The 18,493-nt window shown below is 43.6% G+C and overlaps 1 protein-coding gene and 1 pseudogene across 1 annotated transcript; both read left to right on the forward strand.

Moving 5' to 3' along the window:
• Positions 1–402: 402 nt before the first annotated feature.
• Positions 403–2,082, forward strand: LOC138775662 (gastrula zinc finger protein XlCGF66.1-like). Its single transcript, XM_069955986.1, has 5 exons — positions 403–484; positions 793–914; positions 1,450–1,615; positions 1,706–1,829; positions 1,916–2,082. The coding sequence occupies exons 3-5, from the start codon at positions 1,556–1,558 to the stop codon at positions 2,080–2,082; spliced, it is 351 nt and encodes a 116-aa protein (XP_069812087.1). The 5' UTR covers positions 403–484; positions 793–914; positions 1,450–1,555.
• A 2,169-nt stretch (positions 2,083–4,251) lies between these two features.
• LOC138775661 (oocyte zinc finger protein XlCOF7.1-like) lies at positions 4,252–15,806 on the forward strand (annotated as a pseudogene).
• The last annotated feature ends 2,687 nt before the right edge of the window (positions 15,807–18,493 follow it).

The raw sequence follows: 18,493 nt of genomic DNA on the forward strand, positions 1-18,493 counted from the left end.
GCTGTTCAGCAGAATCTTCTAGATCCGGCCGAACCACCTGTGAGGGGGGGGGGGGGGGGGCAACACAAACAACGGGACACACCAAGTCTGCCCATACTGTATACCAATACAAAAAAAGGGGGGGGGGCTGCAATTCCGTGTGTCCCCCCATAATATGGGGGGGGCCCTTAACAGAATGTCAGTTAAACCATAAGTATACAATATTATTATATACAGTTACATCTCTCTGGTTGTTTCACCATCTCACACATATATAACAATATAACACACACATACACAGCTCTGCTCCACACACATCACACACACACAGCTCTGCTGCACACATCACTTCAGCTCATCCAGCACAGCAGAGCCTGCATACACTGAGCAGCAGCCCCTGATCATGTGACTCCTCCTCTCCATGTGACTGATCACATGACTGTGACATCATGGCAGGTCCTGGAAGCACAGGGGAAGCACACGGCTCCTGTATCTGCAGCTGGAGGTAGAGTATATATATGTATCAGGGATTGTATCCCGGCCGCTCTCTCCTATATACAGCAGCGCCCCATTTCCCTCAGGTTATGTGATGTATTACACCGCAGCTTATTGCAGAGAATATAACAGAGCTGCATTATCAGGAGCCGCGGAGGGAACAGGAGAGCGAGATATAAGTGACGTCTATGAGAAGCTTCATCCCCCAGATATATTACATTGTCTCCTCCCATGTTCCCCATATCCCCTCCTGTCCATGTATATTTCTATCTCCAGGAATCTAGAGCCGCATTACATTGTCTCCTCCTTTCCCTCCAGGATCCTCTGCTGATATCTTCTATATAAGAGACCGACCCATCAACCATGGAGAGAGACAGAGACAAGATGGCCGACAGGATAATAACCTCACCCTACACATACTCTTCCTGCTTACTGGGGAGGTGAGGGATTCTGGGAGTGATGTCATCATGACATCATTCTATCTATGGAATAACAGATGGATAGGATGGGGAGGTGAGGGATTCTGGGAGTGATGTCATCATGACATCATTCTTATCTATGGAATAACAGATGGATAGGACTGGAGAGGTGAGGGATTCTGGGAGTGATGTCATCATGACATCATTCTTATCTATGGAATAACAGATGGATAGAACTGGAGAGGTGAGGGATTCTGGGAGTGATGTCATCATGACATCATTCTTATCTATGGAATAACAGATGGATAGAACTGGGGAGGTGAGGGATTCTGGGAGTGATGTCATCATGACATCATTCTTATCTATGGAATAACAGATGGATAGGACTGGGAGAGTGAGGGATTCTGGGAATGATAGGACTGGAGAGGTGAGGGATTCTGGGAGTGATGTCATCATGACATCATTCTTATCTATGGAATAACAGATGGATAGGACTGGAGAGGTGAGGGATTCTGGGAATGGATGGAGTGATAGTAATGTGTCTCTCCATACACAGGATTACACAGTAGTGAAGAAGTCCTCTAGTGGGCGCTGTGGGGCCCCTGGGTGTGAAGGATGGGGAAGAACCCTGAGCCCAATCCGGGGCCCTGATACATGAGGAAATGGAGGAAGAGAAGATCCTAGAAGTCACCAACAAGATGGTGGAGCTGCTGAGTGGAGAGGTGAGACTGTGGTGCTGGGAATGCTGGGACATTATACAGTAACACCACTGGAGGGGGGGGGGGATGACTGTGTGACCTTGTGTGTGTCAGGTTCCTATAAGGTGTCAGGACGTGGCGGTCTATTTCTCCATGGAGGAGTGGGAGTATGTAGAAGGACACAAGGATCAGTACAAGGATGTGATGCCGGAGGATCAGCAGCCCCTCCCATCAGCAGGTAATAGACAGGACTATATACACACCTCCTCTCTGTATTATCTGGATGGAAAGAATGAATTCAGTCTCTGTATGTGTTCCCTCCAGTCAGATCCAGTAAGAGAACAGCACCAGAGAGATGTCCCCGTCCTCTTCTCCCACAGGATCAGGATCAGGTAGATGGAGATGTTCCCTATGATCTGCACATCCCACCTGACTTCTCCTACTGTCTTATAATCTTACCTTGTTTATTTCACAGCTCGAAATCAGACTGAAGATCTGAATTATATCAGTGCTACAGACATAAGGGTAAAAGAAGAGGAAGAAGAAGAGGAGACAGATGACAGCAGTGATGAGCAGTATAAGGAGGACATCAGTACAGGTAACCGCCGGGGGGAATATTATAAGCTCTGTGTCCTGTCAGTCTTCTCTGCTGTATACTTCCCCATACAGCAACACCCTATAATCCTATACTACATTTCCTCCAGGTTCAGCTCCAGTGCTCTCTGAGGCCAGTGTTTCAGAGGAACTTGACCATTTAGGTGATGGGTCCAGATGGTTTCCGTTCTAGATGTAAACTCTGATCTGTGATTACTGCCCCAATGACGGATCTGTATAACCAACCATGCTAACAGATTTTCAGACCAGTTACCTGACATCTGTAGTAGAGAAGAGGCTGGTGACTACAGACCAGTTACCTAACATCTGTAGTAGAGAAGAGGCTGGTGACTACAGACCAGTTACCTGACATCTGTAGTAGAGAAGAGGCCGGTGACTACAGACCAGTTACCTGACATCTGTAGTAGAGAAGAGGCCGGTGACTACACCCAGTTACCTGACATCTGTAGTAGAGAAGAGGCTGGTGACTACACACCAGTTACCTGACATCTGTAGTAGAGAAGAGGCTGCTCACTGACATCTGTAGTAGAGTAGAGGCCGGTGACTACACACCAGTTACCTGACATCTGTAGCGGAGAAGAGGCCGGTGACTACAGACCAGTTAGCTGACATCTGTAGTAGAGAAGAGGCCGGTGACTACACACCAGTTACTGACATCTGTAGTAGAGAAGAGGCTGGTGACTACAGACCAGTTACCTGACAGCTGTAGTAGAGAAGAGGCCGGGACTACAGATCAGTTACTTGACATCTGTAGTAGAGAAGAGGCCGGTGACTACACACCAGTTACCTGACATCTGTAGTAGAGAAGAGGCGTCACCACGGTATGCGAGGGAGGGGGTAGTGGCAAAAATGGATGGATGAGTAACACATCCGGGGAGGATACTGCCAAGACATCAATAATAACGTCCCATTTCTGACCTCGTATACCCATCCAGAAAATCTTCACCAAGTCCTAGCTCATTGACAGATTAGAAGGATAGGTGCGACTTGCAGCACGTCTCTCCACCCAGTAAATGAAGAAGTGACCGATTATCCACACCGCGCAACCTGAGAAAACTAAGAAACAGAAGATACACAACATTCTCAGAGGGTGTATATGTTTTAAGACATGACGATTTCCACCTTCCCAATGTTTAAGGATTTGGGTGCTAGGCCTTTATAGAAGCCATCTGACACTGCCCCAATGTTGAAGGAGATAATCATGTAAACCCAAGACATGCAGGCGTTTATATAGAACAGCCCTGAACTGAAAGCCTGATAACTAAGGGTACTATTACTACGGCCGATAATCGGGCTGTTAGGTCTGCATGGACATCGTTAGCGATGTTTTTTTTGTCCCATTTATTTCCTGTGCTGCCATAGGATGAAATGGAAAGTTACAGTTTACTCCCCAGATTTCCTCCTTTCCCTGAGTCATAGGCAGCACAGGATTCCTCCTAATACATATATGTGTTACTGCCACATACAGTCTCATCTCCTGTGTGTTTCCTGGAGTTATTTACAGTATTTGGCTAATTAGTTAATCATTTTATCATTCATGTATTGTATAGGTTATATTGTTTTCTGTGCTGCCTAGGAGGAAATTTTACCTAAATGTTAAAGGACTAAATCAGGTTTAAAAGGGGAATGTTTGAATAATATTAATAAAAAAATAAAATAAGTTTTAGAAAATATAAACAACATGATAAAATATGACTTTACGGAAAGAGAAGCAGATGTGGTGGGTAAGTCGAGAGTAAGTGAATGTAAAACCTGCCCAGTATATACATATATCTATTCTAAGATACTAAGCAGTGGAATGCTATATAGTTACTATGAGAGTTAAGTTACTATGAGAGTTAAGTTACTATGAGAGTGTTCCATGTAAAGTTCTGGATAAGATGCTGCACAAAAATCAAACAAATTATAAATACATTCAAGATTATTATTATTATTATTTCAAAAAAATCCTCTCTTCTCTATTGTCAGGTGACTGTACCCGGGGATCAGAGGGAAATCTGATATATTCAGGTTATAAAGCAGAGGATCTATCACACAGGAAACATATGAAGAACCTTCCATTACCTCAGATCTACCTTCAGCTCATTGGAACAAAGATCTGTCACCTGATCTTTTTAATACCTTTATTTTCTGATTTAACACAGTTTATTAAGCTAAGTAAGGAGAAGCCGTTTCATGTTCAGAATGTGGGAAACGTTTTGCTAGCAAAATAACTGTCGCTAGACATGAAAAAAGTCACACAATGCCAAAGCCATTTTCATGTTCAGAATGTGGAAAAGGTTTTACTCGGAAATCACATCTCGCCACACATGAAAGAATTCACACAGGGGAGAAGCCATATTCATGTCCAGAATGTGGGAAATGTTTACTTGTAAATCAAAGCTCACTACACATTTAAGAGTTCATACAGGAGAGAAGCCATTTTCATGCTCAGAATGTGGGAAATGTTTTTCTCAGAAATCAAGTTAAATGAACATCAAAGACATCACACAGGAGAGAAGCCGTTTTCATGTTCAGAATGTGACAAATGTTTTACTTTTAAATCCAAGCTCACTAAACATGAAAGAACTCATAGGGGAAAGAAGCCATTTTCATGTTAAAGGACAAGTGCCATGAAAAACTTTTTCCCAGTAATTGAAGCACATTAAAAAGTTATAAACTCTGTAATATGCTTCAATCACCTCTCTGCCTCCCTTCCCTGTCTTTTCCCCCCTCCACCCCCCACCAGGAAGTGTCCTATCTCACACAGACCTGATTACTGTCGTCACCGTTACAAAGCTCTTCTCTCTGCTCCTTCTCCTGTTACACTAGCCTCCCCCTCCCCTGCCTTGTCAGGTGACAGCTTGCTCACCTCCGATTGGCTGAACAACTGCAAGCCATCACTTGTCACATGTCCTTGCGCAGCTCCCCCCTCCCCTCATACCCTCTCTCCCCCCTCCCCTCATACCCTCTCTCCTGCTGCCGTGGACGGTGGGAGGGGGAGGCTGGTGTAACAGGAGCTAGAGCAGCCCTCCTGCTGATGACTCTCCTCACAAGAAGGAGCTGCCTGGTGACGGTGACGACAGTAATCAGGTCTGTGTGAGATAGGACACTTCCTGGTGGGGGGTAGAGGGGGGAAGACAGGGAAGGGAGGCAGATAGGTGATTGAAGCATATTACAGAGTTATATAACTTTGTAATGTGCTTCAATTACTGGGAAAAAGTTTTTCATGGCACTTGTCCTTTAAGAATGTGGGAAAGGTTTTACTAAGAAATCATATGTTGTTCAATATCAAAAAATTCACGAGGGTGAAGCCATTTCATGTTCATAATGTGGAAAATGTTTTAGTTTGAAATGATAGCTCAGGCCTCTATCTTCTACAACAGGTTCCTTTTTTTTATGGCTCCATGTCCCTCTAACCTGTTAGCAGAAAGCTCTCAGCTGCACAAGTTTCAGTTTGTAAGTTCTTACTCTTTTACCATTATTAAAGACTGTTAAACTTTAGATGATATTTGGACTTCTTGACAGAAGTAACCTGCATGTGTGGTATATACTGCCAAAGAAATGTTTAATAAAAAACGGTTAAAGAGAAATCACGGCTCACTAGATATAAAAATATTCGTATTGGAGCAGAGTAAGGAAAAGTTAATTAGTTTCATGTTCAGAATGTGGGAAATGGTTTACTCAGAAATCAGATTTTGTTAACCATCAAAGAACTCATACAAGGACAGAAGCCATTTTTATGTTCAGAATGTGGGAAATATTTTACTATGCAATTACAGCTTACTCTACATGAAAGAATCTGTTTCATGTTCAGAATGTGGAAAATGTTGGGGATGCGGTTTCATGTGCGACTGAGAAGGACGCACAGACTCTTTTAAACTTTGACGCCAAGATTTTGGCTATTTTTAGATTTTACACGGACCGATAATCGAACGATTAACGATTTTGAAGTAATGATGTGTTTTTTATAACGATCAGCGTTTAGACGGAATGATATATAGTTTGAAAAAAAAACGTTATTGCGATTGTTTTTAGATCGCTTAAAAGGGGTATTTTCCCAAAATCTTTTTTGCAGTGTTAAATAGCCCACCCTAGCTCAATATATTGCTCAAAGCCAGTAATTACCTGTTTTGAGCCGTTTTGGAGCTATTCCTGCCTATTCACCCCCCAGTAATCACAAAATGAGCTAACTAGAGTCCAGGCTGACACGCTCCTTCCTCCTGGCCCCCACCTTTGGAGTCGGGATCACGTGTCCTCCTCTCTCTTCAATGGGATGGACTGATAGCAGCTTGCTGGGACCTGTAGTTCTACAGAAGTTCTGTTCTGATTATATTGTGTAGAACTACAGGTCCCAGTAAGCTGCTATCCATCCACATCACAATATATCAGGTCACAGAGCTTCTGTAGAACTACAGGTCCCAGCTAGCAGCAGGAAGCAATGCATGATGGGAAATGTAGTTTCCTGGCATCACCATCTTGCATGTATATATCGGCTTTAAGAAAAACTTTCTCTCAAGAACGGCAGCAGCTAGAAAGATGGAGACGGCTCAAAATAAACGGACCGCGGCATTGCTTCCATGACATCTATGACATCCCCTCACTCTGTTGACCACTGGAAAGGGGGTCGAATGTTCATGTTACCCATCGCTGGTGAGCGCCAGGGACCATCCAATCCAATTTCTAACTTCTTATACCCAGAGCGATGAGGAGAATGTGAATTTCCACCTCCGATCTCTGTTTAGATGCCAGGCTGCGGGTATGGAGTTTCTTGTATACTGTGTGGCAATGCCCCAGGGTGCAGCCGCTTTGGCGAGCGGTATAATAAGGTGAAATGTAGCTTCCATCGCTACCGTCTGTTTATTAGTCCGGACAGGAGTGAAGCTGGAACTTGCAGGGACGAGCGGCAGAATCCGCGAGAATTCCTTATACACAGCTCTGCTCCACACACATCACACACACACACACACAGCTCTGCTCACACACACATCACACACACACAGCTCTGCTCCACACACATCACACACACACAGCTCTGCTCCACACACATCACTCACACACACATCACTCACACACATCACTCACACACACATCACTCACACACACATCACACACACACACAGCTCTGCTCCACACACATCACACAACACACACACAGCTCTGCTCCAACACACATCACACACACACACAGCTCTGCTCCACACACATCACACACACACACAGCTCTGCTCCACACACATCACACACACACACAGCTCTGCTCCACACACATCACACACACACAGCTCTGCTCCACACACATCACACACACACAGCTCTGCTCCACACACATCACACACACACAGCTCTGCTCCACACACATCACACACACAGCTCTGCTGCATACACATCACTTCAGCTCATCCAGCACAGCAGAGTCCTGCATACACTGAGCAGCAGCCCCTGATCATGTGACTCCTCCTCCTCTATGTGACTGATCACATGACTGTGGACATCATGGCAGGTCCTGGAAGCACACGGCTCCTGTATCTGCAGCTGGAGGTACAGTATATATATATATGGAGTCCCCCCTGTTACACAGTATGGAGGATGTCGCTGGGTATTAACCCCTTGTGACCGGGGTTTTCCTATTTCCCTCTTCGCCTTCTATATACAGAGCCATAGGAGGGGTTGGGATTGCTGGGACTATTAGTACTTTCTCCTGACTCCTCTCAAGTGTGGTATAAGATGTGCCGGAAACTGAGACACATTATTTGTGGGGGAAATTCCCTCCTGCAGGTTCCTATAATAGTGAGGGGGTCTGTATGTATTGATAGATGATTATTATGTATGATGGATGATTATTATGTATTATGGATGATTATTATGTATTATGGATGATTATTATTATTATGGATGATGATGATTATTATGGATGATGATGATTATTATGTATTATAGATGATTGTTATGTATATATTATGGGTGATTATTATTATTATGGATGATATTATGTATATTATGAATAGTGATTATTATGTATGTATTATGGATGATTATTATGTATTCTGGATTATTATTATTTATTATTATGTATGATGGATGATGATTATTATGTTTGTATTATGGATGATTATTATGTATGATGGAATGATTATTATAATTATATTATGAATGGATGATTATTATGTATGATGGATTATTATTGTGTATTATGGATGATTATTATGAGCTGATATAGAAGATAAAATTGGGCTTCATCTGATAGTTGGGTATATTTGCGGTTGGTGAAGGATATGAGAGGGTGATGGTAATGGAGAATATTCCCAGCAGAGACTGGTTACATATGGCGGCCACCACAGGGGTCTGTCCTGCTGTGTGGATGTAGCCGTAGAGCATAACTGTACCACATATTGCAGCCGCCTCGCAGTGTGAACGCAGCCTTGTGGTGAACCTGTCATTTACACAAACTTCTGTGGTGTCATAGAGAGGTGACAGGTTATATCGGTGTATCGCTCTGCCCCTCCCCCCCGCTCTCACTGGTAACCGTAGCAGACGGAAATATAATGGAGGCCATGACACCTCAGGTAATCTACTACTTTACCAGTGAGAGCGGGAGGAAGGGGCAGTATGGGTGGCTGCTGAGCGTCCGCCCTTCCTTCTAGTGATCAGCGGGGGTCTCAGCACCCAGACCCCCCACTGATACAGAGCTCCAGCCATGGAGGAGAGTTCCATCATCTGCACTTTCCTGTCTCCTCCCATGTTCCCCCATATCCCCCTCCTGTCCATGTATATTTCTATCTCCAGGAATCTAGAGCCGCATTACATTGTCTCCTCCTCTTCCCTCCAGGATCCTCTGCTGATATCTTCTATATAAGAGACCGACCCATCAACCATGGAGAGAGACAGAGACAAGATGGCCGACAGGATAATAACCCTCACCCTACACATACTCTTCCTGCTTACTGTGTAGGGTGAGGGATTCTGGGAGTGATGTCATCATGACATCATTCTTATCTATGGAATAACAGATGGATAGGACTGGAGAGGTGAGGGATTCTGGGAGTGATGTCATCATGACATCATTCTTATCTATGGAATAACAGATGGATAGGACTGGAGAGGTGAGGGATTCTGGGAGTGATGTCATCATGACATCATTCTTATCTATGGAATAAACAGATGGATAGGACTGGAGAGGTGAGGGATTCTGGGAGTGATGTCATCATGACATCATTCTTATCTATGGAATAACAGATGGATAGACTGGAGAGGTGAGGGATTCTGGGAGTGATGTCATCATGACATCATTCTTATCTATGGAATAACAGATGGATAGGACTGGGGAGGTGAGGGATTCTGGGAGTGATGTCATCATGACATCATTCTTATCTATGGAATAACAGATGGATAGGACTGGAGAGGTGAGGGATTCTGGGAGTGATGTCATCATGACATCATTCTTATCTATGGAATAACAGATGGATAGGACTGGGGAGGTGAGGGATTCTGGGAAGTGATGTCATCATGACATCATTCTTATCTTTTGGAATAACAGATGGATAGGACTGGGGAGGTGAGGGATTCTGGGAGTGATGTCATCATGACATCATTCTTATCTATGGAATAACAGATGGATAGGACTGGGGAGGTGAGGGATTCTGGGAGTGATGTCATCATGACATCATTCTTATCTATGGAATAACAGATGGATAGGACTGGAGAGGTGAGGGATTCTGGGAATGGATGGAGTGATAGTAATGTGTCTCTCCATACACAGGATTACACAGTAGTGAAGAAGTCCTCTAGTGGGCGCTGTGGGGCCCCTGGGGGTGAAGGATGGGGAAGAACCCTGAGCCCAATCCCGGGGCCCCTGATACATGAGGAAATGGAGGAAGAGAAAGATCCTAGAAGTCACCAACAAGATGGTGGAGCTGCTGAGTGGAGAGGTGAGACTGTGGCTGCTGGGAATGCTGGGACATTATACAGTAACACCACTGGAGGGGTGGGGGGGATGACTGTGTGACCATTGTGTGTGTCAGGTTCCTATAAGGTGTCAGGACGTGGCGGTCTATTTCTCCATGGAGGAGTGGGAGTATGTAGAAGGACACAAGGATCAGTACAAGGATGTGATGCTGGAGGATCAGCAGCCCCTCCCATCAGCAGGTAATAGACAGGACTATATACACACCTCCTCTCTGTATTATCTGGATGGAAAGAATGAATTCAGTCTCTGTATGTGTTCCCTCCAGTCAGATCCAGTAAGAGAACAGCACCAGAGAGATGTCCCCGTCCTCTTCTCCCACAGGATCAGGATCAGGTAGATGGAGATCTTCCCTATGATGTGTAGATGTGCGGCTCTTGCTCTCAGTCGGGGTTTCCGGAGTTCCTCCTATTTGCTCCGGGCCCCTCACCCTCTGTTCCTCTTTACAGTAATGGTTCTCTGCTCCAGTCTTGTGTCATCTCCTGTGACCCTCATCTTCCCTTCTTCCCTCTTCTACTGTGTATTTCCTTATGTTTTATTCTCTGTGTAAAATAGGAGGTAAAGGTCTAGTTACATGTTACAGCTTGCTGGACTAGCAAGATCAGCACCTGTTTGCGGGACCTTTACACAGCACAACAAATCTAGCTGCCGGGCTGTATGAACGATCCATGTATCATTTGTGCAGCCATAGAAACTGTTCCAAGCTGTCTTTTTACAGATAACAGTAGCAGTACATATCTAACTAACATTCTGCTGCTTCCTCTTCTCCGGCTCTCCTGTCCAGCTGCTGTGTATTCAGGCCCGCCTCCTCCATCTATCAATCATTCTGGAGGAGGCGGGGGTCTGAATACATAGCAGCTGGACGGGAGAGCGGAGAAGAAACAGGATGCTGAATCACAGCTGCTAAACACTAGGTAAGTATGTTCTGCTGTGTGATCTGGAAACTGACAGCACAGATATATATACACTCACCGGCCACTTTATTAGGTACACCATGCTAGTAACGGGTTGGACCCCCTTTTGCCTTCAGAACTGCCTCAATTCTTGGTGGCATAGATACAACAAGGTGCTGGAAGCTTCCTCAGAGATTTTGGTCCATAGTGACATGATGACATCACACAGTTGCCGGCAGATTTGTCGGCTGCACATCCATGATGCCAATCTCCCGTTCCACCATATCCCAAAGATGCTCTATTGGATTGAGATCTGGTGACTGTGGAGGCCATTGGAGTACAGGGAACTCATTGTCATGTTCAAGAAAACCAGTCTGAGATGATTCTAGCTTTACGACATGGCGCATTATCCTGCTGAAAGTCGCCATCAGATGTTGGTACATTGTGGTCATAAAGGGATGGACATGGTCAGCAACAATACTCAGGTAGGCTGTGGGGTTGTAACCATGCTCAATTGGTACCAAGGGGCCCAAAGAGTGCCAAGAAAATATTCCCCACACCATGACACCACCACCACCAGCCTGAAACCGTTGATACAAGGCAGGATGGATCCATGCTTTCATGTTGTTGACGCCAAATTCTGACCCTACCATCCGAATGTCGCAGCAGAAATCGAGACTTATCAGACCAGGCAACGTTTTTCCAATCTTCTACTGTCCAATTTCGATGAGCTTGTGCAAATTGTAGCCTCAGTTTCCTGTTCTTAGCTGAGCGGAGTGGCCCCCGGTGTGTCTTCTGCTGCTGTAGCCCATCTGCCTCAGAGTTGGCCGTACTGTGCGTTCAGAGATGCTCTTCTGCCTACCTTGGTTGTAACGGTTGGCTATTTGAGTCATTGTTGCCTTTCTATCAGCTGGAACCAGTCTGCCCATTCTCCTCTGACCTCTGGCATCAACAAGGCATTTCCGCCCACAGAACTGCCGCTCACTGGATGTTTTTTCTTTTTCGGACCATTCTCTGTAAACCCTAGAGATGGTTGTGCGTGAAAATCCCAGCAGTTTCTGAAATACTCAGACCAGCCCTTCTGGCACCAACAACCATGCCACGTTCAAATCACGTGCCACGGCCTCAAATCACTTTTCTTCCCCATACTGATGCTCAGTTTGAACTGCAGGAGATTGTCTTGACCATGTCTACATGCCTAAATGCACTGAGTTGCCGCCATGTGATTGGCCTGATTAGAAATTAGGGGTAACGTTTAGTTGGACAGGTGTACCTAATAAAGTGGCCGGTGAGTGTATATCCCAGAACCCCAATATATGTATATCCTATATGTACAGTATATCCTATATACATATCCGTGCTGTCGGTCTTCCAATAACGATAATTTTTTAAACACGTTCTAAAACACAAGATCAGCCGAGGATTTAACTTTTCCGGCTCCTCCCCTGATCACTGTCACTTTTATACGGCCGGTTATCAGTTTCACCATTCCTGGCTGATAATCCGCCCGTGTAAAAGGTTAATACCGTACACTGTCTCCCTTCTGTTCTCTTTCCCTGTAGCTTCTCACCTCTTCTCTTTGCATCCAAGATTTGTATTGTCTCATCTTCTCCTTTTTGTTTTCTCACAGATCACGAATCAGGATGAAAAAATAAACTATACTGATTGTAAAAACACTATAGTAAATAAAGAAGAAGAGACAGATGTGAGCAGTGATGAGCAGTATAAGGAGGACATCACTACAGGGAAAGATCTGAACTCTATTAATACTACAGACATAAAGGTAAAAGAAGAAGAGACAGGTGACGGCAGTTATGAGCACTATAAGCGGGACATTTCTGCCGGTAAGAAATCTGAACTCTATTACTGATACCGACATAAAGAAAGAAGAGACAGATGACAGCAGTGATGAGCAGTATAAGGAGGAGATCACTACAGGGAAGGATCTGAATTACATTAATGCTACGAACAAAATAATAAAAGAAGAAGAGGAAGAAGAAGAGACAGATGACAGCAGTGATGAGCAGTATAAGGAGGGACATCACTACAGGTAACCGCCCAGGTGAGTAGTGACCAGTAAATGCAGGAGAACACTCGCACATTCTCCTCAGTCACCGGCCTGTAACTATTCTGTGTGGAATATTATACGCTCTGTGTCCTGTCAGAAACAATAGGTAATAGGGCTGATATTCCTGGAGGTGTCAGTAATTTTATAATGGGCTGTGTGTGTGTGTGTATATATATATATATATATATATATATATATATATATAATGGTATGCTGGGATGTATATATATATAATGGTATGCTGGGCTGTGTATACATTTATACATATATATATATATATATATATATATATATATATATATATATAATGGTATGCTGGGCTGTGTGTGGTGTGTGTGTATATATATAATGGTATGCTGGGATGTATATATATATAATGGTAGTCAGGGCTGTATATATATAATGGTATGCTGGGCTGTGTACATATATATATATATATATATATATATATATATAATGGTATGCTGGGCTGTGTATACTCATATATATATATATTTATAAATTACATGCTGGGCTGTGTGTGTGTGTATATATATATATATTATATATATATAATGGTATGCTGGGCTGTATGTATATAATTTTATGCTGGGCTGTGTATATATATAGAGCTTTTATTTCATCACCTACAGGGCTGGTTGGCCGTCTGTTTTTGCACCACAATTTCTAGTTTTTATTAGTTTCAAAGTTTTTTAATTTATTTAATTTTTTCTGATAAAAAATCTGCAATCCTGCCGCTGTTTTTATTTTTTTGTTTACGGCGTTCACCTTACGGGAATATTATTGTTAGAGCTTCACAGGTGGGACAATTGCTCACGCTACCATGTATAATGTGTATTTTTTCCGTGTGTTTGTATATAAAATCGGAAGGGGGGGGCAGCAGTCCGGCAGCAGTGTTACCCAGTGTTTTATTATTTATCACATAACTGTACTTCTTATTACTACAGAACAAGTATTTCCACGATGGGGGAGGACGGGAGGGTTCCACGATGGAGGGTGACGGGAGGGTTCCACGATGGAGGGTGACGGGAGGGTTCCACGATGGAGGAGGATGGGAGGGTTCCACGATGGAGGAGGACGGGAGGGTTCCACGATGGAGGAGGACGGGAGGGTTCCACGATGGGGGAGGACGGGAGGGTTCCACGATGGGGGAGGACGGGGAGGGTTTCCATGATGTCACATTCTGGATAAGATGCTGCACATAAAACAATCTAAGTAAAAAAAATATATGAAACATCTCTAAGGTTATTACTATTATTTTCTTCTCTATTGTCAGGTGACTGTACCCGGAGATCAGAGGGAAATCTGATATATTCAGGTTATAAAGCAGAGAATCCTATCACACAAGATACATATGAAGAACATTCTATTACCCCAGATCTACCCTCAGCCCCTCACAGCATCGATCTGTCACCTGATCCTTATATACCAGTCCCATCTACTGATTCATCACAGATTACTAAGCAACATAAGGAGAAGACATTTTCATGTCCAGAATGTGGGAAATGTTTTACTCAGAAATCAGATTTTGTTGAACATCAAAGAATTCACACAGGAAAGGGGAAATTTTCATGTTCAGAATGTGGAAAATTGTGTACTCGTAAATCAAATCTTGTTAACCATCAAAGAATTCACACAGGAGAGAAGCCATTTTCATGTTCAGAATGTGGAAAATGTTTTACTTGGAAATCACAGCTTACTCTACATGTAAGAAGCCACACGGGTGAGAAGCTGTTTTCATGTTCAGAATGTGGCAAATGTTTTACTCCTAAATCAAGTCTTGTTAAACATCAAAGAATTCACACAGGGGAGAAGCCTTTTCCATGTTTAGAATGTGGGAAATGTTTTACTTACAAAACAAAACTCACATTACATGAAAGAACTCATACAGGAGAGAAGCCATTTTCATGTTCAGAATGTGGGAAATGTTTTACTTGTAAATCAGATTTTGTTAAACATCAAAGAATTCATACAGGGGAGAAGCCATTTTCATGTTTAGAATGTGGGAAATGTTTTACTCAGAAAACACTGCTCACATTACATGAAAGAAATCATACCGGAGAAAAGCTGTTTTCATGTTCAGAATGTGGGAAATGTTTTAATCATAAGTCAAATTTTGTTAAACATCAAAGAGTTCACAGAGGGGAGCAGTTTTCATGTTCAGAATGTGGGAAAAGTTTTAGTTATAAATCACATTTTCTTAAACATCAAAGAATTCATACAGGGGAGAAGCCATTTTCGTGTTCACAATGTGAAAATAGTTTTTCTGTGAAATCACATCTCACTATACATGAAAGAACTCACACAGGAGAGAAGCCATATTCATGTGATAAATGTGGGAAATGTTTCACACAGAAAGTTAAACTTATTAAACATCTAAACAGTCACTCAGGGGAAAAGCCGAGTCAGATCGCTGAATGATCAGTCACCCGTCTGTTCTCCAGAAAGCAGATAGAAGCCGGATACCACAGCTATGTATTCCCCATGTACAGAGGAGATGTGGCGGTAATACAGATATCATATACCGCAGCTCCAAACTTCTCACCAATTGGTAATAAAATGTTTCTTCTAAACCTTAGTCTCCTCTCCCTCCATCTCATGTGGATATATATATATATATATATAGGGTTATGATGATGTGACAGATGACACAGGTCCTGAGTGGGCGGCAGCGGCTTCCTCTGCATAGTTAGTGGCCATGCATACACAGTACTGGAGCTGGGAGGCCGGGGAGGATCTGGAGTCCCTGCTGCTCTATGTACAGTGTATTAGTGCAGCCGCCACAGGATGGACGGACAGGAGAAGAGAATCCTGTCTATCACCAGACTCTCGCTGGGGGAGGACGGGACGCAGCCATGCTGAGTGGGATCAGTTCTGCATCTCATTGTTTCCTACTGAGATCACAGGGACAATCCACAGCCCCATGAGAGGAAGACATAGAAGGGATAGAAATATACTTACCGGCCACCGCTCACAGGACAGAAACTGGTGGTCGGTAACCAAGACAATGAGCTGTGGACTATAGGGGAAGAGGATCAGGCACAAATACAGAAGGAAACATTTTCCTAATGAAAAGTAGTTCGTAAATGTTTCATCCCCTCCATCTATGTGACATCAAGTCGTCCAGGTTCCAGGATTGTGGATTTTTTCTTATTTGCACATTTCCCATGACAATTATCTATGGCTGGGTTGTCAAACTCAGGCCCTTCAGCTGTTACAAAACTACAAGCTAAAGCTTTGGCTGTCCAGGCATGATGGGAATTGTAGTTCTGAAACAGCTGGAGGGCCGAGTGTATCATTTTTTAACATATAATCTTTGTCTCTGATAGATTTATTTCGCTGTTTATCGTTAACCTGAAATCGTTCACCATATTACACAGAACGATGGTCGTTAGTTACGATCATTACTATCATCGTTATTGCGATCGTTTCTATGATCGTTTATTCCTTCTGATCCCAGCAAAACAATGAACAATGTGCAATTACACTGAACGATCAGTGAACAAATGCGGAACTTGAGCAAACGAACGTGGAATTACGGCGAACGATTAGCTATAATTTTAGGTTCAGCTCTAAATCAACGACATATGAACGATTTTTTGATTATGGTTTAAATATGAATCTATAACGATTTTTCGCACGATAATCGCCCCATGTAAAAGGGCCCAAAGAGGGAAGGACGTTTTCTTGATAACGGTGAAAAGATTAAACCACCTTCGGAAGAAAATTCGGATCAGTCCTAAAAAAATCCTGTTATGTTGGATTATACAATAAGGCTCTCTAACTGTAAGCGCTTGTATCTCTCCTACTCTTCTTACCGACACAATTGCTACCAGAAAAGCCACATTCTAGGAGAGAAGTTTGATGTCACACTGATCAATTGGTTCAAACGGAGGTAAAGACTTTCTAGGACCACATTCCAATCCCAAGGGGGATGTAGGTTCTTGACGGGTCGGATTTAGACGCACTTCCATGAACCTTTTAACCCACCTATGTTCAGCAATGTTGGAATCATAAATTGCAGATAATGCAGAAATTTGGACTGTAAGAGTGGCTGGTATTAACCCTTTATTCAACCTGCCTGCAGGAAATCCAGTATCAGGAATATTAGGATTTTATGGAAATGGTGGGTAGGAAAGACACCAGACGGAGAACACTTTCCCTACTTTAAGGTAGATCTTAGAAGTAACCAGCTTCCTGCTGTTTTGGATAGTTGATATTACTGCCTGTGACAGGCCCTTGCTCCTAAGCATCGCCTGCTCAGACTCCAGGCCATAGTGCCAGTTTCTATAGATCCGGGTGATGGATCGGACCTTGGTGAAGTAGATCCGAAACCAGAAGTAGACGGACCGGAGGTTCTTGGGCCATCCCCTCCAACATTCCGAACCAGGCTTGTTTAGGCCAGAATGGAACCACCAGGATGAACTTGGAAATGAGTGGAAGAGGTGGAAATCCGTAGACTAGGTTGAAGTGCCAAGGGTGAGCGAGGGCATCTACTCCCAGAGGATTGCTCCTTGGATCCAATGAAAAGAATCTCTCTACTTTTTTGTTTTGATGGTTTGCGTACAGATCCACCTCTGGTAGGCTTGTCTACCAACATTTCTGAAACCACCACTCGCCCAGGAAGATGATATTCCTGCTCAGATAATCTGTCTGGGTGTTGTCCACTCCTTTGAGATGAGTTGCTGTGATGGATAGCAAGTTTATTTCTGCCCAAGTAAAGATCTTGTCTGAGACGAGTTGAAGTGAGTTTTGTTTTGCACTTCCCTGATGTCTTAAATGAGCGACCACCGTGATATTGTCCGAGATTATATGTACGTGTGAGTGAATCAAGATATGTTCTGCCTGTTGTAATGACACCCATACAGCAAGGAATTCTCTGTAATTGGATGATCTTGCTGCAGTCTCTGCCGACCATCAGCCCTGAAAGAGAAGGATATCCACTTTTCCTCCCCAACCGGTCAGACTGGCGTCTGCGGTGAGAATCTTCTTTGGCATAGGGTTCCAGTGAACCCCTTTCCTCAGATTAGATGGATCAAGCCACCAATTTAGAGAATCTCAAATCTGTAGGGTTATGGTGCGTTTACACAGACAGGTTTAGGTGACAGATCTTTAAAGCCAAAGCCAGGAACAGGACTATAAACAGGGATCAGGTCATTAAGGAAACACTGGCATCTATCCTCTTTCCAAATCCATCCCTGGCTTTGGCCTCCCAAATCTGTCACATAAATCTCTCTGTGTAAACGCACCCTAAGAGACATCACCTTGTCTAGCCCTGATTTGCATTTGTTCTATGACGACAGAATTAATAATTGTAGGCGTCTGGAATGCGTCTGACTCCAGGGAACTGCTATAATGTAGGCAGTCAGAGAGCCTAGGACTGA

The sequence above is a fragment of the Dendropsophus ebraccatus genome, unplaced genomic scaffold, assembly GCF_027789765.1.
Source record: "Dendropsophus ebraccatus isolate aDenEbr1 unplaced genomic scaffold, aDenEbr1.pat pat_scaffold_1827_ctg1, whole genome shotgun sequence".
NCBI lineage: Eukaryota > Metazoa > Chordata > Amphibia > Anura > Hylidae > Dendropsophus > Dendropsophus ebraccatus.

Coding starts and splice junctions, on each gene's coding strand:
- LOC138775662 (XM_069955986.1), top strand. CDS start 1,556: ATGGAGGAAGAGAAGATCCTAGAAGTCACCAACAAGATGGTGGAGCTG. Junction 1,616..1,705: donor TGGAGCTGCTGAGTGGAGAG/GTGAGACTGTGG, acceptor TGTGTGTGTCAG/GTTCCTATAAGGTGTCAGGA. Junction 1,830..1,915: donor GCAGCCCCTCCCATCAGCAG/GTAATAGACAGG, acceptor TGTTCCCTCCAG/TCAGATCCAGTAAGAGAACA.